At 43.3% G+C, this 24960-nt stretch overlaps 1 protein-coding gene across 3 annotated transcripts in view; it reads left to right on the top strand.

The window, feature by feature from the left end:
- The window catches only part of ENAH (ENAH actin regulator), a 130042-nt gene that overhangs the window by 78147 nt on the left and 26935 nt on the right, over window positions 1–24960 (top strand). For all 3 annotated transcript variants that reach the window (XM_080824300.1, XM_080824299.1, XM_080824298.1), the window contains exon 4: window positions 18121–18205. In XM_080824300.1, coding sequence (XP_080680426.1) covers window positions 18121–18205 — 85 coding nt within the window. The remainder of the gene's footprint in view (window positions 1–18120; window positions 18206–24960) is intronic.

Raw genomic sequence — 24960 nt, 5'->3', positions numbered from 1 at the left:
CCCAGGATCATGACTTGGTTTGGGCTCAACAGACTGAGCCATCGGGCGCCCCAGTTCAGTAACTTACTGACAAAGTTAACAACAGTGTAACATGCGTATGTCCTATTCTGTGGAGGATGATTTCTTTCACGTTAGAACAGTGATTTTCAGTTTGTTACCCACAAGACTACCACACAAAAAGTAGTTGTGAGAGGATCTCCCTGGGTTTGGAAAGCTAAAGAACAGTACACCATACATTCTAGTGATGGGTGATGTTACACCACTAACTCAAATACTAAGCTTTTTTGCTTGGGACTAAAAATTACCAGCTCTTTGTAGAGATACTCTGCTTAAAACCTATCAGAAATTCTGATCTACTGTTACTGATATTTTAGGAATTTTTGGATCTTTTTGTGATTATGTGATTGTGCCAAGATGCCAATAAGAAAAATTTAAATAGTCCCAGGACCTGAACTGAAAACATGACCAGCTGCATGTCTGATTACTTGTGAAAGGTTCTTTGGACAGGCTCGCTCCCAACGTCTGGTCCAAGGGGGTTAGTTAAAGTAATAAAAGGGTTTTCGGCTGTGAAACAGCTCAGGAGCTGCTGAGTCAGGCTTCTAGTTCCTGTGTCTTACCCATCATACTTCCAAGCCTTAGTTTCCTGCCCATGTCTCTACCTTTCTCAGCTGGGCTTCCAGGGGGCACTGAGCGCTTCTGGAAAGTGATCTGGGTGATGGAACGTTGGCACCGTTACTTTCAGTGGGTGCACCAGACCCAGATTCCCTTGGAAGGCTGCCTCTCGCTGGTTCTGTTCCCTTGGCCTCACCTGCAAGAGCTATCTTGAAGTTCTGGGACTAGAAAGTGACTGGATTAGTGCCAGTGATACACACTAAGGTATTACATCCTTCTCATTTGTTCAGGATAGCTTTATCCTCCATTATTTGTGGTGAGTCATACTTGGAATTACTCTGTTGCTAGTTCTTGGTCAGGACAATGTGAATGAGTGTTTACCTTGTAGCTTCCACTAGTGGTTTGTAGATGCCCTCCTCGTCCCCTTGTCATCGGAGGGGTTGATGCCATCCCTGGATTCTGCACTTGATCTTAGCCAAAAGGCCAAGAAGCGATGCCGTCCCTGGATCGTGGTCTCCATCTAACTGTTCTCTATATTCTCATTTTCTTTGGGCCAAGCCACCCGCAGCATCAGAAATCTTGAGTTGAAAGACCTTACTCAGGATTTAAGAAGTGTGCTCCAGGGATCCTTGAGGACCCTCTTCTAGACCCTTCCAGGGAGTCTGTATGGCACTCCTTTTTCCTTCCTACATTTCAGCCAAAACAAGGTGCTGTAATGTACCGAATGCAAAAGCAAATAAAATAATCCAGGTGTATTCACTCAGCCAAACATTAAAGAGATTTGTAAAAATATAAAGCCATGTCATCCTGATAGTTAATATTTTTTATTTGGGAAATAATTTTGTTTTGGAAAAGAATTAATTGTTTTTAAAATGAATTACTAGAAATTAAAACTGAAAGACTATTGTTTATTTAATACAGCAAATAACAGTATATATAACTCACTATAACTATAACTTAGCTTCACAAGAGCTGTTCAGGGTCTTTAATGATGTTTAAGAGTATGAGGGGGCCGGGACCAGAACCTTTGAGGATGATTGCCCTCCTTAATCATCAGGGGCACTGTTGACTGAGGAGAGAATTTCCAATGGCTTTTATCCTTTCCAGGCAGCCTAGTAAAGAGCTCTTGTCTTCTTAGTGGTTGACAATTGAGGATTCCATATTTTCTAACTCTTTAAGACTCTGTGTCTTTAAGATAAGCCTAGCTTTGCTTGTAACAGAGAAGCCTTTCTTCTGTCATTATTCTTCCCTCTGTTCTGCGTCTTCTGTCCTTCCCATCAGGATGACTCCCAGGCTGGGCCTGTCTGGTAGTGGGCAGAGTGGGCAGAGCGCAGACCTCACTCCTGTCTGGATTGTCACCACCTGTCAGCGGCAGGGAGAATGGGGGTCTATTCCCTGCTGCAGGTATAAATATTGCCCAGCAATAGATTTGGAACCATCTTCTCTCCAACACTAGTAATCCCTGTGGCTGTGTGAGTGCTGCCTCTTAGAAGTTCAGGTTCTGGTTTCTCATTGGTGTGTTTGTGACTTCTCTTGTGATTTCCACAGTGATGTTCTAATATTTGAATTACATGTTTCTATAATCCGGAGATAATGATTTGTAATAAATGAACTTGAAAATATTTGCTTCTAGACTTTGAAGTTCCAGATCGCTAGCTGTTCGGGGAAAGCGCTTCAGCGTGGCTATGACTCGGGTCTGACACTGCATTGTTCACAGGCGTGGCTTTAGTCTTACGTTGCGGACTTGTAGTTGGTCCTGCTGCAGAAGGATGTGACTGAATGACTACAAGAGACAAGACTTTTCTGTTGAATCTGCATGTCATAGTCTTATGGAAGGTGCCCATTGCCTGAAGTTTGTTGTCAGACACGCTCTTCTCTCTGCCTGTCATTCTTGTTTCTCTGCTTCTCTGGTGGTGGGACCTCTTGTCAGGTCTGACTCAGGTCTGGCTGGGGATGATGTTTCTCAGCTTACTTTACAGACAGTTTAAAATTTAATGAGTGGCGCTGCTGTGATCTGGGATGTCATCCTCAATTATTTGCACATTTTACTGCAGCAGAGTGGTAATTACATAGTCCCTTTACTTGTGTTCCTGAAATTTAGTCCTGTTTGTTGCCCATAAGTTGGAGAAGTATTTGCTGGATGTCAGAAATTCTGCTACCTGTTTTGTTAGATTTTTCCATCTTTAAATAAGGATGTAGGGAGTAGGGAGCAGCTCTAATAGAACAGACTCCACCTTGCTCTTCATTGATGGTGAGAACTAACTTGCAGGACCTACTTCTCTGCTGAGACCAGTCACAACACAGGGGCAGCAAGCTGCCCCGCTGTTCTTAGAGCTGTATTTTAGACTGCCCTGTATCGGTCTGTAGGTGGGATGGTGTATTGTGGCTTGTCTGTGTTTGCATTCAGCAAAGAGCTTGCGTACATTGCTGTCTCTGAGTGAACATTGGGCATTTCTGTTTCTGTGTTCTAGTAGGCAAGACAGAAAATTTTAATCAGTCTTTTGAAGATGGTGTTAGATAGTGGTATCTTTGAAGTTGGTATCGTATAAAGAATAGTGCTTCGTTAACCCATAGAAAATTCCTAAGAGGTAGGTGGGTCTCATGATCTAAAGAAGAAAAGCCACAGGGAACTGAATTATTTACAGTCCTAATAAGGTTCTGTGTTACGTGTTATGAGAGAAACAAAAATGAGTAATTCAAAATTGTGGACCTTAAGAGGCTGTGAAATGGGTAGAGAAGACAGACGAGTCAGAAAGGTCTGCCTGGCAGCGTATGTCCCACCAGAGGGACAGAGTGGTGATTGTGAGGTAGAATGAACACAGCAAGCTGTGTTCTCATAAGGTAGACCTGCTGTTTCTGTGGGCTTTTGCAATTTCTGAGAAAATTCACACCAGAAAACAAATGGCTTCTGTTTTCTGGAAATTTTCGGGAGTATTTGGTTCTGACAGTGTCGTTCACGTAGGAAGAAAAGCATTTATAGTAAGGAGTTTCCTTTGCAGATACCGTCCTGGTCTTTACTGTGGTAATGCTGTGCTAAACACAAGAATTACCTTTTCTTACTCAGATTTAGAGTCCATAGTCTTCATATATTTAAGCCTTAGAAGCGTACATCCCAATTTGAAGATGTCGACTGCATGAGTGACGTTAATTCCCAGGAAGTGGATCTCTGGTCTCTTCACAAGTACTGCTGGGGGGGACCTTGCATTGATGTGGGGCACGGTAGATTGTCGCAGTCCTGCTGTCGTGGGCACCAGATAGCGTTCTGCTTGCTTTCTGTTGTTCTTAGAACAAAGCAGCTCCTTCATGTGGCTCTTGGTCCTCGGGCTCTGGCCCATCTGGACTGTACATTCAGCAAACAGCACCCTGCATCCTGGGCTGCGGCTTTTTCTGCTGCTGCTTTCACCACTGAGGAACTTCGTGTTTTCTCAGAACACTTTAAACTTTTAATTTCTGGATTGAATAAATAAATTTGGCAAAACCAAAGTTAGTGACAATGCTAGTCTTTACTAGCAGATTCTCTTAGCACAAACAGATCAAGTTACTCAAAGCATCTCTGCTGACCTACCGCCTGCTAATTTGGACTAAGATGTGATCTAGAAACAGCTCTCAAGTGTATTTAATGCAGTAGTAGTACCTGGTAGCATTATTTCCATGAGTGGATGTCAGCGCGTCTAGAATTCTGTTCGCAGGAAGCCGTAACTGTTTTTCCACTCCAGCGGGATCCATGCTGTTCTTTGGGGAACTCGGCTTGAATGACATCTCCTCACTTGTAAATAAACACATCTGCTTCTGTTTGCAGAGTGTGGTTCTGTTTTTGAGTATCGCATCCCCCCGAAGTGGGGGTGTTCAGGACTTTGGTGATCCCACCTTGTCTGTTAGTGCAGCTTTTATTTCTCTGCCGAAACTTCCCCTCTACTCAGTAAAGTATGATTTTGAGCAAGTGTTATCTAGACTTCCCACTGGTGTTTCTCATGCACTTGACCTTCCTATGAAGAGCGATGGCAGCCGGTGTGTGGAGTATGGGTTTGCTTACAAGCAAGCTCCGGGTAAGCTTGTTAGGAGGGTACATGGTAAGAGGATGCATGGCCAGACTGCCTTTCTCGGGACAGCTCTAGTTTCTGTGGTCCTGCCTCCCTTGAAGGGTTGCTCCTGTGCCCTGCCTTCTGATGGCTCTTGGTCCTAAGGACTGGGCAAAGGACTTGCCCTCACCTGAATTTCTTCGTGTTGGGAAGTGGCTGTGGACGAGGCTGCTTCCTTGTTTTTAAAGAATTCCCTCTTTCCTGGAGGCTCGTGGGATCCCAACATTACAGTCCATTAAAAACTTCAGATACATCCACACAAAGGTTTTTTTTTTTTTTTAATTTAAAAAAAGTTTTATTTCCCTGACTTTTGTTTAAATATTTTTGGTCTTATGTATCTCTCCTTTTTAGTAAAATTATGTACAGATGGATTTGTTCTCATATTCATCTTACCCATTTGCATCATTTAGATGGATTGAAGTAAAGGTACTTAGATGACCGCTAGCACACAGTGTACCTTTTACAAGCTCTTTAATTTGGGTGGATTCTGTGAAAAATCACCTAAGCTAAACAAATATATCAGTTACTCCGTGCCAAGCTGGTCGTGCTGGTTGCTTACACTAGGATGTGAACATGGCACAGATGTTACCTCTGAGCGTCTTCAAGTCTGGTGAGGCAGACCGCTAACTCTGAGGAGACAGTACAAGGCCATAACTCCGCAGTCACACAGCACATTGCAGGGACCCTGGGCTCCCGCGGGCAGTTCTGGCGTTTCATGGTGTTTCCTTCCAGGCTCTTGCTGGTACTGAAGACCCCCCCAACCCCCATTTTGTTTGTAAACAATGAATTGCTGCTGCTTTTACATCTCATTTTTAGAGGGTGAGTAGTTAAAAGATTCAGATTTAACATGAAAAATGTCTAATGAAGAAAGTAGAATAATAGAAACCTAAAGATTAAAATAAATATTAAAAATATAATTTAAGGGACGCCTGGGTGGCTCAGTGGGTTAAAGCCTCTGCCTTCGGCTCAGGTCATGATCCCGGGGTTCTGGGATCGAGCCCCGCATCGGGCTCTCTGCTCAGCAGGGAGCCTGCTTCCTCCTCTCTCTCTGCTTGCTTCTCTGCCTACTTGAGATCTCTGTCAAATAAATGAATAGAATCTTTAAAAAAAAATATATATATATGTATATATAAAATTTAAAAGGTAGATATTTAGTGTACAATTTTCCTGAAAAAGAAGTACTTTATTGAGTAACACTTTATTAACTTTATTTAACTTTGAATAGGCAGCCGAGTTTATAGCCTGCTAACCACTATTCATGAGACAGTTTATTTAGAGAGTAATGGGGTGCTTGGGTGGCTCAGTCATTTGAGGCTCTGCCTTTAGCTCAGGTCATGATCTCAAGGTCCTGAGATCGAGTCCCACATCGGGCTCACTGCACGGCCTGGAGTCTGCTTCTCCCTCTGCCTCTGTCCCTCCCACCCTCCCACCCCCTCCAGCAGCCCCAGCAGTAAACCCTGCACCACGTGAACAAGCCCAGCTTATTTTGTATTTTATGTATTTAACCAAACTATCCTTTTAATAAAACTTTACCTCTTTTTGAGTTTCAAAAAGTAAATTTGGGTACGTTCGTTGTAAGTATTAATTGCCTGATGTGGTTTTCGGTAGAAGTTGCTTCCTGGTCTCCATGCTGGAGTAGCTGGAGTTCCTGTGCAGAGATGAGAGCCAGGCGCTGGGCCCCATGGACAGGGAGCCCACTGTCCTGGTGTCACTGGGATGAGCCATCCCGACGAGCACATGGGTATTCAGAGGCACCACCTGAGAAACTCCTTCGGTGTTGATTCCTGCTGGCAGGGGCACTGCCACGGACCTTCCCACACCAGCCCTCGAGTTTGGAAAGGGCATCCTAGCCCTGTAGCCCGTCCAGACCCTTGGGGTCATCCTGGTGTCATTGTTCGGGTCCCTTCCTTCATCATTTGTGTCCTTTTCTTTGATCTAAGTCCAGAGTCAGGGGAGCCCTCAGCCAGCCAGAGCTCTTGCTAATGGAACTCTGATTTCCACAGCATTTTGTTTTTCAGGGGAAGATAAGTGTTTTTTTTTTGTTGTTGTTGTTTTTTAATGATTGAAAAGTTGTGTGCTTATTGTAAGAATTTAAGCAGTGCAGAAAAACATAAAGAAGAAAGAAAAAAAACCTAAAATCCTACCATCCGGACATAATCACCTTTTATATTTTCCATAAGGGAAAGGTGATAGGGGTCAAAATACTTTTCAAGTTTGTGTTAAAAACGATTTTGAGATAAAGAACACAAAGCCACCGTGGCACTGTATTTTTCCTTTACAGCTTTCTGGAGCTTTCGCACAGCGTTTCCCTGTGTGAGGCGTACGGCCCAGTGGTCGGTGCTTTCACTGGGTTGAGCCGCTGTCCCCGCCGGCAGCCTTAGATAGTTCAGTCACACAGGAAAGCAGCCCCCCAGCCTGGAGCAGCCACAACCACCCCTCCCTGCTCCTGGTGACCATGGAGTTGCTCTCTGGAGACTCGCTTATTCTGGACGTTCCCTGTACGTCGAACCAGACGATACGTGCTCTTTTGTGACCGGCTTTTGTTCACGGTTCCAGCTGTCTTGTAGCGTGGGTCACGCATAGCACTGTGAGAAGTCCAGCGTAATAAAACGCGTGTGTCACACGTCTAGGTGTGCTAAGTTGTGCCAGTGGGACTCTCACGTTGCAGCAGATGGCTTTCTTATTTTAAAGTTGTTGGGCCGAGGTGTATGGTGAATGCAATGACCGAATCTTAGCATTTTTTTAAAGTAAAGAGCTTAAAAGCAAAGCAGAAAGCTTTCCGCAGATTTCTTTAGTTAAAAAAAAAAACTCAACCTGTTAAACCGTGGTGGATTGCAGCAGAAGTGTGTGCCGAGCTGAATGCAAACAGAGGAAGCACTTGACCGGGTTCGCAAAATCTCTGACCACGTCATCTTTTGTCCCCAGGCTTGGTTTCCCCTGCCCACAGCTGCCCTGCCTTCATTTTTTTCCACATCCAAGAGCATTCACTTAGAAACTTGATACCTTTTTTGATTCTCTTAATTCTTTTTGTCTTGTAAAAGTAGAAACGAAGAGACAGGGTCTTTGAAAGTCTCTGTTGTATGGTGAGAGTGCAAACACTTCTCTTGGTTACAGTGTTTCTGCTCCTTCTACTTGGATAAAGGAGTGAGATGGTATGAGTTTTCTGAGAAATGATCCGAGGTGTCCTTGTGTTCCTGCCGGTGCCTCAGTGAGCCTTCCCCGCTGAGCTGGGTGCCTTGGTTGTTCTTCCCCAGCTGGTCCCAGTGTTGTGGGCTGTTGTGGGCCTGTTTGGTCTGTTTCTCACCCAAGTAGAAGTTTGGACCACTTTGCCTAATTATAATATTGTACTCAAACCTCTCTCCTAAGTCCTCAGACAGATTCTTTAAGTTTCTTAGATAATTTGATAATTACCTAATTTATATTCATGCTTATAATATCCTTTCAGATTTTTTGAAGTGGCTAACAGGAGAAAATGGGTGCTAAAACCTGAAGTAGGGGAAAAAAACTCCTAGTGAAGGGGGGTAATGATTGTCCTCATCGTAGGGGCCTGATGGGAACTCACGTTGAGTGTAGACTATCAGCAAGTTCTAGTTACTGCAGAAGGAAATCTTCCCGCCACCCAGGGGAAGACGACTGTGGGCAGGAGGGCATGGGCTTGGGCAGGGGAAGAGGGTTGGGGAGGGGGCCGGGCAGAGGGAGGTGCTGCAGGCGAGCCCATCCAGAAGGTAGGAAGACTGGCATGCCTGGAGCCTGGGGAGACGGTGTGAACTGGATGACGGAGGCAGTGGTCATATCACAGAGAGAGGGTCCTGGAGTTTGAGGTTTAGTTGAAGACCAGTGGGAAGCAGTTGAGGACGGTTTATGGAGGGAGGCGAGTTGATCTGGTTCATTGGCTGCTGTAGGGAAGGAGGTTGTACTGAGAGCAGAATGGGCAGCTTCGTGAGGCGATGCTGCCGTCACAGTCAGGGCTAGCGGTCCGTGAGTGTTGGAGCTGATCCCCTGCTTGTGTGTGTGTCTGGTTTAAGTGTGTGTACTTGGGTGTTGACATACTGCATACATTATGAAACCTAAGAAAAAAAAAGCTGAGAGAAAAATGAATAGAAATAGAAGTGCTGGTGTTTTCTTTCCCACGCCTGTGTGTGGTCAGCATTCTGGGGTAAGTGCATCCCTCTGCAAACCACTGGCTGGACAAGAGGTCACGGGGCAGTGGAGGCTGTGTGGAGGGAGGGATTTTGAGGTGACAGGAAGGGCTTGGCAGTAGGTTCACTAGTCGTAATGAAAAGGAAGGGGTGAGCAGGGCCCTGGATTTCTGGTCTGTGTCACTGAATAGAGCACGGGCTCTGGCAATAGGCAGATCCTGCTTGTTAAAGTAGCTGCTGCCAGACTCTGCATGTGCATCCTGGTGCCCGTGGTGGCCGAGGGGCCCTGCAGGGAAGTAAGCATGGGATGTGGGTCAGTCTCCCCTTCATGAGTGTCGGGATGTGGCAGGCTGGTACATTCCGGTTGACTCTAACGGTTTCTTTAGCTGGGGGCAGAGTCGTCGATTCCACAGCTGAAGATAAATGGTGTAAGAACAGATGTGGGCTGGGGACACGTCGGGACTCTTGCAGTTCAAGCCTATAAGGAATTCTCCGCAGGCTGTCAGCTGTCAGCAGCCATCTTCCACTTGCTGAGAAAGGAATAAAATGTTTCTTGAGGCCATAAGTTGGGGAAGGATTCAAGAATCGAAGGGGCAGGGGAACCCCATCACCTGTACAGTTTCCCTGTGACTTGGCACAACAACACGAGAGAGAAGTTTGTATGTTGGCGTTTTTTCATGTGTCGCTAGAGATCCATGACACTCCTGAGATATATAAAGATTTTCTTTTACTAAAAACTGTGTGTGTTTTAAAAGAAAATATGAACATTTTTTGAAAATGTATTAAAATGCCCTTTAAAAACACCATTACTCTGGACAGTTTGGTCTTTGTTGTGATTCTTGTGTCTGCTGGCACGGGGTCCTGCAGAATGAGACCCACGTATATGTCTGTATGTGTCTTTTTTTCAGCTTTATGGAGGTATAATTGACGAACAAAATTGCAAGATATTTAAAGCACATGTCATGATGACCCAATATAGCATATATTGTGGAAGGATCCCTCCCATCCAGTTAATTAACACATCTATCATCTTCATCTGCGTGTATGTGTGTTGTTGGTGAGTCTGCACATTTCAGTTACACAGTACAGTGCTGTCAACTACAGTCACCATGTGTGTATTTGAGCCTTGGTCTTTATGCATCTTATGTCTCAAAGTTTGTACCTTTTTACCAACCTCTGTTTACCTCCCTTTCCCCCACAGGCCCTGGCAGCCACTTTTCTGCTGTTTCTGTATGTTTGTTTGTTCAAGTCCACACACGAGTGATGCCATGCAGTCTTTGTCTTTCTCTGTCTGGCTCATTCCGCTTAGCGTGATGCCTGCAGGGTCCATCCATGTAATCGCAAGTGACAGGATTTCCTTCCTTCTTACTGCTGAGTGATACACCCTTGTGGTATTCCGTAAGGTTCCAGAATAGAATATCTCACACACTGCATCCTCTTGATCTGTTCATCCGTGGACGGACAGTAGGTTGTTGCAGCGTCCTGACTGTTGTGACTGAGGCTGCAGCGGACATAGGGGTGCGGGTGTTTCTTGGGTATCTTGTTTTCATTTCCTTCGGATATATGCCCTGAAGCAGAATTGCTGGATGGTGGGGTAGCTCTGTTTTTTTAAGTTTTGAGGAACCTCCATCCTGTTCCGCAGCAGTGGCTGCACCACCGGCATGCCCACGCTGCCCGGTTTTGTTTGGTTTTGTTTTTTCATTGCAGGCAGCCACACCACTGCAGTGTCTTCCTCTGTTCTGTTCTTGACACCTTAGCACAGACACACACATTTGCTTTCGTTCCCTTTTAAAACGTATGTCGTAGAACGTCGCGGTCATGTGGTTCACACCTGGGGGCTTTACTGATGGTCAGAGCACGAATGCTGCTCATTTGGAAGCTGGTGATGGACGTGCCCCCTCAACAGATGGTTTTCTGGAGAGCAAACTGAAGTAAAACCAGCTTTAAGCAAGCATTATCTCATTGACCGCTCAGAAAAAAGGTCGAGAGGGGTAATAGCCCCGTCACCACCAGCAGCATCGGGGACTGTAGCCGACGGTCTGCCGTTGTGATTCTGTCTGGCGGGAGCATGTTGTACTGATAAGATGCAAACAGCCCGGCACGGTCGCCACTGTCGCTTCACCCAGGCTGCTTCCTTCTTGCTGCTCAGACCAAACCCCTGAGGGGAGTGGTGGGCACCCCCATGACAGAACTGTCTCGGGGAGAGCGGCTGATAGACGAGCTCATTTTGCTTCTCCGGAAGTCCGGTACAGATGCTACATCTTGTGAGTTTGGCGCATCTTAACCTCCTCGGTGCGTACTTTCCTGCAGGGCCCATGCTCGTCTGAGTGCCGAGCCTGATGAGTCCTGTGGCTGACTTGGAGAGACGGGGTCTCTGGGGGGGGTGTGGAGCACTGGCACTCACGCTGACCATTAGCCTGCCGCGGGCGTCCCATCCCTGCGCCTGCCTGGTCGGGGCCGTGACTGCTGCTTCTTGCACTGCCCACCCTCCCCCACCCCCCAGCTGAGCTTGGACAGAGTGGCATCAGCATCTGGCAGGAAGTGCCCACTGCGGTAGGACGGAGAGCAGTATTTGATGCAGTGGTGAGCAGTGGAAGTCCGTAGAAAGATGCCTTAAGATACCGCGTGTGAGAGTGGTGCTTAGCAGGTGTAAATGGAAACAAGAGTGGGAGTTTCTGGTGGTGAGTGGGGGGGTCTCGTGAGGTTTGCATGGGCTCCCTGCATTCCAGCAGTGGTCAGATGGCTGAGCCAGTGTGATTGGCAGCGCAGCCTGGCAGGCGCTTTGCTGTCCGAGGCAAGATCCTGTCTCAGGGCTTTCTTGTAAGTTTTTATATTTTCCTTACTCTTTTTCCCTTTAAACATGAATTTAAGGAACAGAAGGGTAAAACCTGAAGACCAGGCATGTTTATTAATAAAGGCCTTACAGGAGTAGTCATTTGTAGACATTGGTAAGACAGAATCTTTTAAAGTTTAAACTTAAAATATAACTATTGAAAATTTCCTAAATTGTCTCCTTTGAAATGATGTGATTGGTAGACATGTTACATGTATGCCTGTGGTCTCTCTCCTGTCATTACAGTGAATGTTGTGCATGCGGCTTTAATAATAATAATAATAATAATAATAATAATAATAGACAGGGTTGTTGGAAGTACTTAGCAAAGGTGACATTTCTCAATCTTATTTATTTTGTGTTTGAAAATATCTGCTGTATGTAATATTTTTAAAGCAAGGTTTAAACTTAATTGGATGATATTAAATCTAATCTAAAAATGATTTTTAAAATTCTGATTTAAGATTTATTGCCATTTTCAGATGTATGGTCTTTAAATTGGTTTGGTTCTGATTCTATGTAAACTTTTTTAGTTAGCATAAATTGTATTATTTAAAGAATACAGTTTGGGGAAATCTAAAATACTGTCTTGTTTGCCTTTATGCAGTCTTTGTTGAGTCAGTATATTTTAATCTGTTCATTGTTTTTTGGCTAATACTGAGGGAAAAAGAAAATCTTTCCTACGCTGAAAAGAATTTCTTTGGAATTTTATAGAAAATTATTGATACAAAGTTACAAATGTCACTAATGTAATAGTAAGAAAATTTTTAATTTTGTTTTTCCCATCCCAATTTTGAGTGATTTTATATAAGCCCTTCCCCTTTTCATAAATTAGCACCTTCTTCTCACTGAGTTTTTTTCTGTTAAAGAGAATTTACTTCATTAATACTTAGGGTAAATTTTAATGTAGGTAGCCTAAATAATAAATGGCTATTTGAAGTGGCCATGTGTATTTAGTAAGATATTTTGTCAAGTATATAAACATATTGGGGGGGGAAGGAATGATTAAATATGGCTTGGTAAAACAGTGAATAGTTTTGATGTTTTTTCAGAGTGCAATGAAGATACTCTTATTTATATCAATGACTATAAAACACTTTAATTGCTATAGGCTGTTTAAAACGACTTTTGTCTTTTTCAACTAGTAGAAATGAATTCTTCTTAGGTTAAGTTAATCTTAAGTGTCTCCCCTGAATTTTTTTCAACTGCAAAGTCTTCTAAATGCTCAAGAGGGTAGATACTGTGAAATTAAGTCAGCTATGGAAGCTGACCTCCTGTACCTTAGTTCCACTTACTTTTCAAAATATGGTTATGAAATGTGGATTGATTGCACTCTCTGATTGTCTAACTCCAGAAAGAAGCTAGAAGTGCATCATTTGGTCTGGGGCTTCTTACAGGGTTTTTCCACAAATAAGATTACACATAAAAATTCTTTTTTAAAGTTTATATTAAAGAAGATACGTTTTTATTAAATTACAGAGCTTCCAGAATGAGGATCTAGATAGGACGTATGTATAAAAACATTTTGAACCTTTGAAAGCACCTTTTAGTTTGTGTGAAGTTCTTCAGACGGCCCCGTTGTCCTTTGAAGCTTCTAACACCAGGTGTCTGTTGCAGCCCAGAGCAAGGTTGCTGCTACCCAGGACAGCACTAATTTGCGATGTATTTTCTGTGGTAAGCAACATTATGTTTACATTCCTTTTTCAAGCTGTGGTACATACTACTTGCACATTTCCATAACTTTTGTTTCCGTAGGCCATAGTCTGGCTTGTGGTATTCGGGGTATCCAGCAAGCTCCCGTTTTATGTCGTGCTCTCTATCTGTCGTGGTTCACGTAGTGATTCGGGCAGCTTTTGAGTTGGATTCTTAGAACGTAGTCAGGGTGAGGGTCTTCCAGCGAGTTCTTCCGCAGTTCTTGCCACGGGAGCAAGAGGGGTTTTTGTTTGTTCGTTTTTGTTTTCAACTATTTTGTTTGAGACAGTCTTTTAATTTAAAACAGAAGGGACAGAATCCATGCCCCTCAGTATGTGTCGAGGATTGTGAATGTGTCTTATCCGAAGGGAGCGTTTGCTCCACCCGAGTGAGGCTGTAGGCACATGTGTCTCGAGGTGGGTGGAAGCCACTGCTGCTTCTGGCTCCTCAGTGACCGCCTTCTTCCTGCAGTAGGTGAGGCATGAGCTTGGGCTCACAGAGTGCTCTTGCACTCTTGTGCATACGTACGCACACCTATGTGGTGTTCACATGCGCAAGCAGGAGACGTCCCTTAGCTGCCCCGAGTCACAGTTAGGTGCGTGCTCCTGCCCTTACACGAGGATAGAGCTGTGTGTGCGTGCACACACACATGAACACACACAGAAACACGCACACCTTCCTCTGAATTGTTTTTATCCTTATTTGATTCTAAAACCTTCTGTTTGGAAAACCAAGTTCAAAAAATGACTTGTAAGTGTTAGAACTTTTTTTTTTTTGACTCCTAATATATAGATCTTTTTTTTACTCCTGTAATACCTTGACTGGCCCAGTTGTTCTATGAGACATATAATTATAAAGTATTAATATTGCTAAAATTTTATATAAACAGTTCAGCCGTGTATGTGTACTTTATCCATGTGACTCAGTTTTTGATGTGGTTCTTCAGTATTTCTGATATTGTTTCTTTACCTAATTCTTTAGAATTTAAAAATTTATGTACTGCTGGTAGAGGCAAAGAAGCATGTGTTATAAAATTTCCAAAAATAAAAACTCTGGTGTATTTCTTAATCACCTAAAGTTCCATTTTCGGCTTGCTCCGGGCGACACGGTCCCATCAGTGAGCCTGTGCTGCTGCTGGTCTTCCTAACTCCCTGCTTCCCAGGGTTTAATCAGTGACTCTAAGCGATGCTTCTCTCGGCCTCCTCCTGGGGGTTCTTCTAGGCCACCTTTTGAACTAGCCATGAGTTATTATTCATATTGGTGTTATTAGGACTTTTTTTTAGTTCATTCTGATGTTCTGTACTTTGCTACTTACTATGTTGAGTTCCATATGCAGAGTAGTAGATACAGTTTACCCAATTGCAGAGAGGATTGATTTGCCCTTAATAAAGGTGAATTTTTAAGTTGTAAAATAATGTGTTAAAAAAGCAGATTTTCCCCATTATTACCTTTAATTGATTTAACTGTGTACAATAATATAATTACCACATTGCTAAGTTTACACTTGATTGTATTGTGTATAATAACACCTCCTGGTCTTTTAGTCCTGTGTTTTTAAGCAGTCTGTGGCTAAGTGTGAAACCAGATTTGTGAAAATTAAAATGTGACAGCAGGTGCAGTGTGCTTTAGCCAAAACTCAGTATTAAGTCAAGCTGAAATGCCATTCATTCCTGGATTCGAGAGACACACTCACTATTCTGCTCTCCATCATTTATAGAGAACCTATCAGTGACATGGACACATCTTCTTTATTAGAAACTAAGTCACATCTCTGCTGTATGAATTCTAGCCAGGACAGATTAATATCAGTCCTTGTCTCCGGCTCTGGTAATAAAACAGAGACAGTAACCCTCCAAATTAGCTACCATTCTTCATGACATCACAGTAGGGTTGCGGCAGGCTCACGTGTCTCCTCTCCTTCTTCCCAAAAGAGAACCATCAGCCACCACAGGATACTCATAAGAATACTGTCTTGTGCCCACCGGATAGGAAAGTGCCTTTTTTTTGCATTCTGTGAGAACACAGATGCTCATTTAGGAATCTATGACCGATGTGAAGTAGTGGTTACAGTCCAGAAAACATGGCGGCAGCTGGCAGCCTTGACTGCTCCTAGTTGCTGCTTCATGTGCAGACCCTCCTGTGGGTGGGACCAACCAGAAGGAAACATGAGATTGTGTCCCTGGAGTTAAGTGACCCTGAACTCTTCTATTCAGTGCTTACGGTATATTTACATTCTCTTAAATACACATGAGTTTGAGTGTGCTCATTATTGTGACTTGACAGTACTGATGGCGAAGAAACAGACAAGACAACTAGACTAAATACAGGTGCGAGAAGATCCCAGGGGGAGGCCCCTCCTCTCCGGCCCACCAGAGAGGGGATGTGTGTGGAATGACAAGCTGCCCGTTACCACAAAGAACCATGTAGAATACACTCGGGAGAGCTTTTCTTGGATCAGAATTCCCCTCATGTTAAAAGGGTCTTCCTTAACGTTTTCCTCTTTCGGCTACATGAATAAATTTGTGGTGAATTAATTTTCTAATGACACCAGCCAGAGAATACTTTCCACATTTTTAAAACCTCCTTTTAAAACAAATTTGTTAAGTTTTTAACTTAAAAAAAAAAAAATCCAGAACAGTTTCTGTAAATTGTTTTTAAAAGATAATTTTTTCTCATCCAAACTTTTTTTGAGTTAAATCAAACTTTTTTTTTTTTAAATCTGTTGTACAAAATCAGGGTTGAATTGAAATTTTGACACCCTTTTCTTGAATTTGTGTATTTGACTTAAAACTTAAATCGGTAGATTTATATTGGGGAATTTTATCTGTCAGTATCACTATGGAGGTCACAAATGCCTGTGCTACATGTGAGCAGTATGTCGGTGTCCTTTTTTGGGATGGGTGCTGGATGAATCTCTCTGACCCCGTGGCATCCAGCTGTTTAATTATTTGAGCAGTATGAGCTTTTCACTTAAATAACAAATATTAATTTAAAAAATAATTAAGTCAGAATGGTTTCATGAGTTGTCCAGGCTAAGTGCTCACATTTAATATTTTTGGATAAATGTAACTTTGGATATAAAAAATACTTCCCCCAAATAGTTTAGTTTATATTTTTTCATGATTACTTTCCACTTCCAGTCTTCTGTTTGTCCCCCCTTCTGCTGGAAGAGATAAGACATCTTTTCCTTCTAAGAGTATTAGACATTAGTTTATGGCTTAATATGACAGTCTGTTTTTACATCAGTATGTTCATTTCCAAAAGAAGGAAAGAATTCCAGCCTGTTTACTAGACAAGTTCTGTTTTTCATTTATGCAAAAATTTAAGTGTGTGTTTAACACTAACTTAAAACGCTTTTTGATTTTTTGTTCTTGTTACTGATGACTTAGAATTAATATATTTTATATTTCCTTTATGTGGTTTTCAAAATAGCAGACTTAGGAAATCTAATGAAATACATCACTGCAATTGTCATGTAACTTGTCTTTTAGAGGACAAATTACATGAATAACCTAGAAATGGGTAAAGAGATGAGGAAAAAATTTAGTAGGTAAGTTTAGATCCACTTATCTGTTTTTCCACATTTGGGATATGCCAGTACCATACCAACATTGCCCGAACCTCATCCTTCTAGCTGCAAGGTTTACTTCCCTAGCACGGCACAGAGTTACCAAAAATTTACGTTAGTACACAGAAGCATTTCTCTCTTACTTGTTTCTGGTACTAGCGGCCTACAAAACACTGTCAAAATATCTGTTAGGGGCATTTACTGGCACTCTAGGTTTACTTGTTTACTGGATTCTGTTTGTTTACTGGGTTAGATTTCAAGATTGTTCTGTTTTAACCCTAGGCTTTGTGTATTAGGTCCAGTATTTATTTCTCTCATGACACATTTAATTTTTATATCCAGTGACATTAAATTGTCCCATATTTAGTGGCATTTGTTGTAAGATGGTAAAAATGGGTCTGCATTGCATACGGTATGTGGGAATGGATGGTCATTAGTTTCTTGTGACCGAACCATGCTGGTTTGAACGTAGCCTTTTGGCTTTTGGGTGGTTTTTTTTGTTTGTTTTGTTTTTGATTTTGGGTGTTTTGTTTTGTTTTTTTTTTTAGCCCCAAATGAAAAGTTATTAAGATTATCTATGTTACATTAAAAATTCAGATAAATAGGTTAATTATATATAGAAGTTTAGCAAATGTTTGTTTTCACCAGTGCTGGAAATGCCAACCCATTAAATAAAAATGGCAGCTTAAATTGGGCAAATTTGTTAAATGCATTAGCGTTCATCTTAGTAATAAGGTTCTCATGCTCTCTCTCTCCTGTTTTTCATTTCCAGTGTTCTATTTAGGTGAGTTTTTGAATTCTGATTTTTTCATTTAAGTTCTCCCTCTTCACTTCATGAATAAGTACCCCAAAGAGAATGTCTCATTGTCTTAGAAACGTCCAGCTCAGGTTCCTATTCAGATGCTCATTGAACACTTGTTTTCCTCAAGCTCTTCATATATAAATGTTTATTTTTCCTTTATCGTTGATGTTTTCCATTTGTTTCAAGTAAGCCTTCTGGAGATGATGACAGTATTATGTTGCAGTCTTTCATTTGCTGTGTGTTATGTAAAGCTTATATTTTATTTTGCTAAACAAAAAAAGAAGATACATTTGTAAATATGTGATGGTTTTATGTTATTCTTCTCATGATTTTATCTCTTCCATCCAGCTAACTACAAAGATAATGTTCATCTATAATGTTTTCCTCCCTTTTAGGGCCAACATTGCCTAGACAAAATTCTCAACTACCTGTCCAAGTTCAAAATGGCCCATCACAAGAGGAATTGGAAATTCAAAGAAGGTAAATTTTTTATAAGTTGCTCTTCGCAGTTTTTCTTTCTACTGCAGAAGACCTGTGAGCATCCTAATATCGAAAGTGGATTATGTCTTGTCAGCTGTTTAAAAGTCACTTAGCAGCCTACAAAGTGACTTTCACTTCAAGGAGTCTTATTTTTATAGCAGTTATAAATTAATCTATGGTCATTATGGCTTTCACATAACTAATTTAACTAGAAAGTCAAAATCTTGTTGGCTGTTCATAGAAGTCATTGATCTTGAGATATTACCATGGTGCTTAGTAATGGAATACAAACTCATTCTGTTTATGATTAAATTGCTGGTTTGGCGAGGTCAATAATATTATCTCGTTGCTTCAGTTCAGTTTATAAAGAAATACATTGGAAAGCCTAATACAGCCTCATTCAGGTATAGTTGTTTCTGAATTAGCAGAGTCTCTGAACTCTGAGCTACCAAATTCAAAACAAAATAGTTTTATAAAATTCAGGTACATACAGTAATGAAAATTAAACCAGGTTTCCCATTTTAAAACAAAAGAAAATTTTTGGTGATGTTGATGTTGCTTTTTATCACTATAGGTCACCTGTTGTATTTTAGAGAGCTGATAACCATTGTACAGATGGATTCTTCCATTTGATTAGCATTTGTTCCATGCCAAGCCAGCATTTCTTCTTGTGACCTTGGATTTGGATCTCACATTTGAAACGCTCTTCAGATTCTCCATGTTTTGATACATGTGTCATATTCCCCTGACAGACAGACAGATGGATCTCTACTATGTTCTCTACTGGCTGCTTTGGGGTGTAACTGCTTAGCTCTTGGGGAAGGCCTCCCTAAATGAATTTTGTTTTTGTCACAGCCTTTTATATTCAGTTCAGTCGCTCCAGAAATAGCCCTCAAATTTGATGAAAATCTATGCAACTCTTTTGAGTGATGCTATTATAACATGCAAATAAAATTTTTTGTAGAAATAAGGGAAGTTTAAAAGATAGAATGTCAGTTCTATATTGAGTGTTTTAAACATACCAGAACAATTCTAAGAGTTAGAAATTGTCATGATTCTGTTGCCCCCCCCCCCCCCGGAAAAGTGATTAATAACAAAACGATCATGGGGCGCCTGGGTGGCTCAGTCCGTGGAGCATCTGACTCTTGGTTTCGGCTCAGGTTGTGTGATCTCCGGAGTTGTGACATCAAGCCCCAGGTCAGGCTCCATGCTTGGAGCGTCTACTCCACCTCTGCCCCCGCCCATCCTCAAATTCTCTCTCTCAAATGAATGGATGAATCTTTAAAAAAAAAGATCATGGTATTATCAGGAATACCATTTGTAGAAAGTTAGGAAGAACCAGGAGAGAACCCAAACATAACGGATAATTTCTGGCATCATGGCTTGGCAAGCAAGGGGCCCCCAGGGACAGTTGCTGGGTGGGGACAACACAGAACAGAGGTTGGAGCCAGCGGAGGGTGCTGCCGGCTTCATAAGGGTCTCCAATGAGGGATCCACTGCACGGATGTCATTCAGAACTAGCAACCTGCAGTTTCAGTAGAAGTGAATATTGAGTGAATTTTTACCTACCACTGAGAAACTGCTGTGCCCAGTGTCTGATTTGGTCCTGTATGAGTGCTGGCTGGCCCTGCGGCACTCCCCGGGACTTGAGGTTTGTCTGCCTGTGTGCAGAAGGCTACTGCAGGGCTTGAAAATTGGATGGTGTTTATATTACTTGTTTAGTTCAAGACTTGAGCTCAGTTGTTTTGAAGAGTGAAGTCCAAAATTCTGAAAAATGGATATGCATTTTAAAATTATTTTCTGTCCATAGCCACATGGAGTCTTCTTTCTTTTATTTTTAAAAATTTTTAATTTTTAAAATAATGTAAAAGATTTTTTACTTTTTAGTAAACTCTGCATCCAGTGTGGGGCTTGAGCTCGTGAGCCTGAGATCAAGAGTCACCTGCTGCACCAACTGAACCGGCCGGGCGCCCCTCTTCTTTCTTTCAGGGAAACCTGTCAGATACCACTGTCTTTCTCTGTTGATGTTAATTTTCATCTCTGTCCCTTCTCTCTCCTCCACCCACTTCCGGTTTTACCCAGTGGATCTGTTTTGTGTCTGCTCGAATCTCCTGGAAACGCTGCTTCCAGCATTGACTTGTTTCTGGTTGAGATTTCTGCTCCTGCACATCTGCCTCTTTGCTTTCTTCCTTTCGATCCTTCAGACTCTCTTGCTTCTCGCCTCCTGTCTCGTAGGCCCCTCCAGCTTCTTCCATGTGTGTGTGCACGAGCTGTCCTCATGCTCCCTCTGTACATGGTCTGCCTTGATAGACTGATGGTAGGGTTGCATAGTGTCGTTTCTTCTTAACCGTCTTATGCTGGCAGCTTCCACATGGACAGCTGTGATCCTGCACCTGAGATCCATGTGGTATTTTCCACGAAATGGAGCCATTCGTGGATCCTTTCGGGAACTGGGTGATAGCAGTGGACACGTGCCCTCTTCCCCTCACCTCCCACCCTTCTGATACGCATGTAGACATGCATTTGTGTGTCATTTCAGAGGGTCAGAGACCCTCTCAGTTCCACCAGGTGATCTGCTGTGAGAAGTCCTGTCGTGGAGCTCATGCATTTGGGTGTCCCACTAATACTGCAGTGTAAACCCGTAAGATTTTATTCTTCGTGTGCATGCTTTCTTCTCTTCAGTTTTCCTCCCAAGCTTTCTGTGCAGGAGGTCTGTAATGCTCTTCATTCACCATCCCTGTCCCAGTGTACCTTTTGACTTCTTTCTCTAACAGTCTGTTGGATCTGCTGACACTGTCCGGACTAATAACTTTTCCAGGATTTGTTCTTCTGTGTACCGCTGGTGTTTTCTAGTTGGTTTTCTGGTCCTTAACCCAGACCCCTTTCAGCTATTCCCACTTTATTTCTTTCAGATTAATTCTTCTTAAAGTTGTTTGCACGTGGTACACTCCCATGTGGCATCAGGGGGCGTAAGATGGGGAGAGGTCACCTGCCATGCAGTCATGCCCTTCCCTTCATATCAATCCCCAGAATGAATCACACCTAACCATTTCTACGTTTAGTACTTCTGATGGCTTCTCCCATAGCATGAAAATAATATGTTTCTGTTTCTAGTTCTTGATGGTCACGTGATGGCTGGGGGCTTCTTAGCCTCCCCCCCAAACCCCGCACTAGGAAGTATGACTTGTCAGCCTCCCTGGACGGCTTCCATTAGCTGTTCATTTCAGTTCTGCTGCTGGTTTCTCATTCACACTGAACCTGCCTCTTCACTTGAGCTGTCTCTGTGCTCCTTGCTCTGTGATACCCCTGTCCCTGTGCTTCCATCCCACCCCCTGATTTTCTCACTTAACAGTTTTAGATTTGCAGTCTTCTTACATCTGTCCTTAACTCTGTCTGTATGTCACAGGTGATCTTCCCCCTACCCACCCCTTTCTGGAATCCCTTTAAACCTGTCAACCATGGTAATCTGGGTTTTCAGGAATATGTCACTAGCTGAAGTTTTTGGTTTCTGTGGTTTCTTTTTCATCATTTTTTTTCTTTAGGTCTGTACTTAATGGACCTCTTCCATTTGAAGACTCACACCCATTTAAACATTCCTTCTGTTTTTTCTGCTCTCTTTTTTGCGAACTACTAGTCAATTCTGGTCCTTCTGGATTATTTTGTCATGATACTTCTCTTTTCTCATTTTTTTGCTTCTTTTTTTTTGTTCTGTATTCTTGGTGATATTTTTAACGGTATAGTCTAGACCAGCACTTTCTAGTAGAAATACAATATGGGCCATATATGTAATTAAAATTTTTCTAGTGGCCATGTTAGCAAAAGTAAAAAAAAAAAAAAAGGTGAAATTAATTTTAAAAATACAGTTTACTTAACCCAGTCCATTTAAAGTACTATCATTTTGATACGAAATTTGTATAAAAGTTGCTAAGGTATTTTACATTGTATTTTTCATACTGAGTCTTCAAAATTTGGTGTTTGTTTGACACTTACTACAGATTTCTGTCCAGACAGGCCACATGGTAAACGCTCAGGAGCCACATGCGTGGCTCACGGCCACCCAGTGGGGATAACGTAGTAGTAGATTGTCTATCAAAAGATGAATCTTAATTTCCAGGAGTTTTTTGTATTTTGTAATTATTCCCTTTTGGACAGCCTATTCCAAATTCATGATTATCTCTTAAGCCTCTCCTATTTCTCTTCCTTTTCCTGAATCTTCTCCTTCCTGCAGAGTTGGTTTGTTTTACTGGTTTTATTCAAATACCTGGTCATCTTGAGTGGTCTGTTTCTTTTTAAACAGATGAGATGGACTGGCCTCAGTCCTTGGCTTGGCTTTCCTCTTGCATCATGGAAGTGAGGTCTCTGGTCCGCCCGTTCCTCCCTGACCCAAAGGGCTTCCAGGAGGTCTGTGGCAGCGGGCGGAGCGTGTAGACTGGCAGGCTCTCCTTTAGGGTATGAGGGTGGGGTCCCACAGGTGCTGAGGAGCCCTGGCTCACCTGAGGCAGCATGTCCAGTTTAGGGAACAGTCTTCTGTGGCAAATGTCACCCCGTCCACTGACCTGAAGCTGGGGAGGAGGGGGTGGTGTATGCCGCTGTTCTTCAGACAAGGCGTGAGGTTCTGAGTCAGCCTGATCATGGCCATGTCACCCTCTGCCGTCCTCTGTGTCCACTGGCCTCACGGGAGGTCTCCCCCAGGTTCCTCTTGTTGCATGCGCCACAGCCACTCTCCGTGTATGTGCTGGTTGTGGTTGCCTCCTCTCTGCAGCGTGGCGAGGAGGTGCCGGGTACCATTTGTTCCCCATACTTAATGACACAATGGGGTAGGGAGTGGGGTCGGGGTGTAAACAGCCTTATTTACCCCATTCGACAGTAAACGGTAGACATGGCAGGAGGTGATAGTGCTCTGGGAGGAGACAGCGGAGCAGAAGGGAGTGTGTGTGGCAGAGGCAAGGGAAGGCCGGTTATAATTTTAGATAGTCTGGTCAGGGTGGGTCTTACCAAGACGCAAGGAAGGAGCCAGCCAAGTAGGTGTCTGGGTGAAGTGCTTTGCGTGCAGAGGGAACAGCCAATGCAGAGGCCTTGGGGCAGGAGAGTGTGTCGGTGTGTGTGTACACGAGGACAAACGAAGAGGCCACGGTGGCCTACGCAGAGAGGGCAAGAATAGAAGGGGGAGAATGCCGGGAGAGTGTGAAGCTAACGGAGAGTCCTGTCGTGCAAGACCTGGCCAGTGATTGCAGGGAAGGTAGCTTTTGTTCTGAGAGAAAGGGGGACCATGGAATTTTTCATTACTTATTTATTGAGAGAGAGAGCGCACGCGCACAAGAACAAATAAGCAGGGAGGAGGGTCGGAAAGAGAGAGAAGCAGACCCTCTGCTGAGCAGGGAGCCCGATGTGGGGCTCAATCCCAGGACCCTGAGATCATGACCTGAGCCGAAGGCAGATGCTTAACCGACTGAGCCACCCAGGCGCCCCCGAATTTTTTTTTTAAAGAGTTTGTTTCAGAGAGAATGGGGGGAGGGGCAGAGGGAGAGGGAGCATCTTGGGCAGACTCTCTGCAGAGCGTGGACATGGAGCTCAGTCCCAGGATCCCGAAATCATGACCTGAGTTGAGATCAAGAGTTGGATGCACAGCCGGCTCCCCTGAATGGCTTTGATAGAAACGATTTGGCTTACCGTAGAAACCGCCAGTCTGGCTGCTCTGTTGACACCAGCCTGTGGAGAAGCACAGATAGAGGTGAGCACAGCCCAGCGGGAAGACCAGGGAGGCTGTGAATGGAAACTAGGCGGCATGTAATGGTGGCTTCCGCCAAGTTACAGAGGTGGTGAGAAGGCAGGTTCTGGCACTTTCTGGGGGGCACGTGTGTGGTATGAGAGAAGGGGAAGTTGTGGCTTTTAACCTAAGCGAGTGGCAAGGATGGAGTTATGCTTAACTGAAGCATATGCGGAAGACTGTGAGCGGAGCAGGTTTCGTTGGGAGGTACCAGAGGTGAACTTCGAGAACATGAGAGTGAGGTATTCATTGGACATCCACGTAAAGAGGTTGAATGGGCACTTGGATATACCTTTCTATGGAAACTGTGGAGAGAGGTCTAGGCTTACACTCCTCTCTGCCGTTCCTGCTTTCATGACCTTGATGATAGAGTTGGTCTGCTGACAACCCTTTGGTTTTCTACTTCGTCATGAGTTTGTTTATGGACAGATACAACTTTCTGGAATTCCAGTAGAATCTTGGAGTGCTGGGAGACTTGAATATGAGTTGAGACAATCTTGCTGTGTCGCTTCACCCTTGGCACTCCTGAGGGCTGGCCTTGCTCACATCCAGCTTCACCGTTTGGCCTGATGTTTGAGGATCCGCCCTGTGTGTCTGTCTCCTCTCTCCAGACTGTCTCACCAGCGTTTTCTTCTTCTGACTGCGTTGTTGTCTGTAGACTCTTCTCCAGGTGTACCAGTGGCTTCTCTGAACCCTTACAGCTTCATCACACACTCTCTTACATTTTACCATGTATTCATACAGCTGAGCCTCGCCTCCACAGCGAACATTCTAGGCTCCTTGAGAGTAGAGACCTGAATAAAGTCTCTGAGAAAAAGCCAAGAAATTTCTGGTACTGAATTCATGTATCTGTAGGTGTTAGGTATGAGAGGCAGAAAATATATGTGTTTGTATGGCTTGGGGGACTGTTAAATAAGATAATACACCCCACTTTCATGCTGCTTAGACTTTTCTGTCTGTGCTATTTGGGAGATGCTGGGAGGCCTCC

The sequence above is a fragment of the Martes martes genome (genome assembly GCF_963455335.1).
Source record: "Martes martes genome assembly, chromosome: 15".
NCBI classification, from domain to species: Eukaryota; Metazoa; Chordata; class Mammalia; order Carnivora; family Mustelidae; genus Martes; species Martes martes.
The sequence above is the reverse complement of the archived record's forward strand: the minus strand, read 5'-3'. Positions and strand labels throughout refer to the sequence as shown.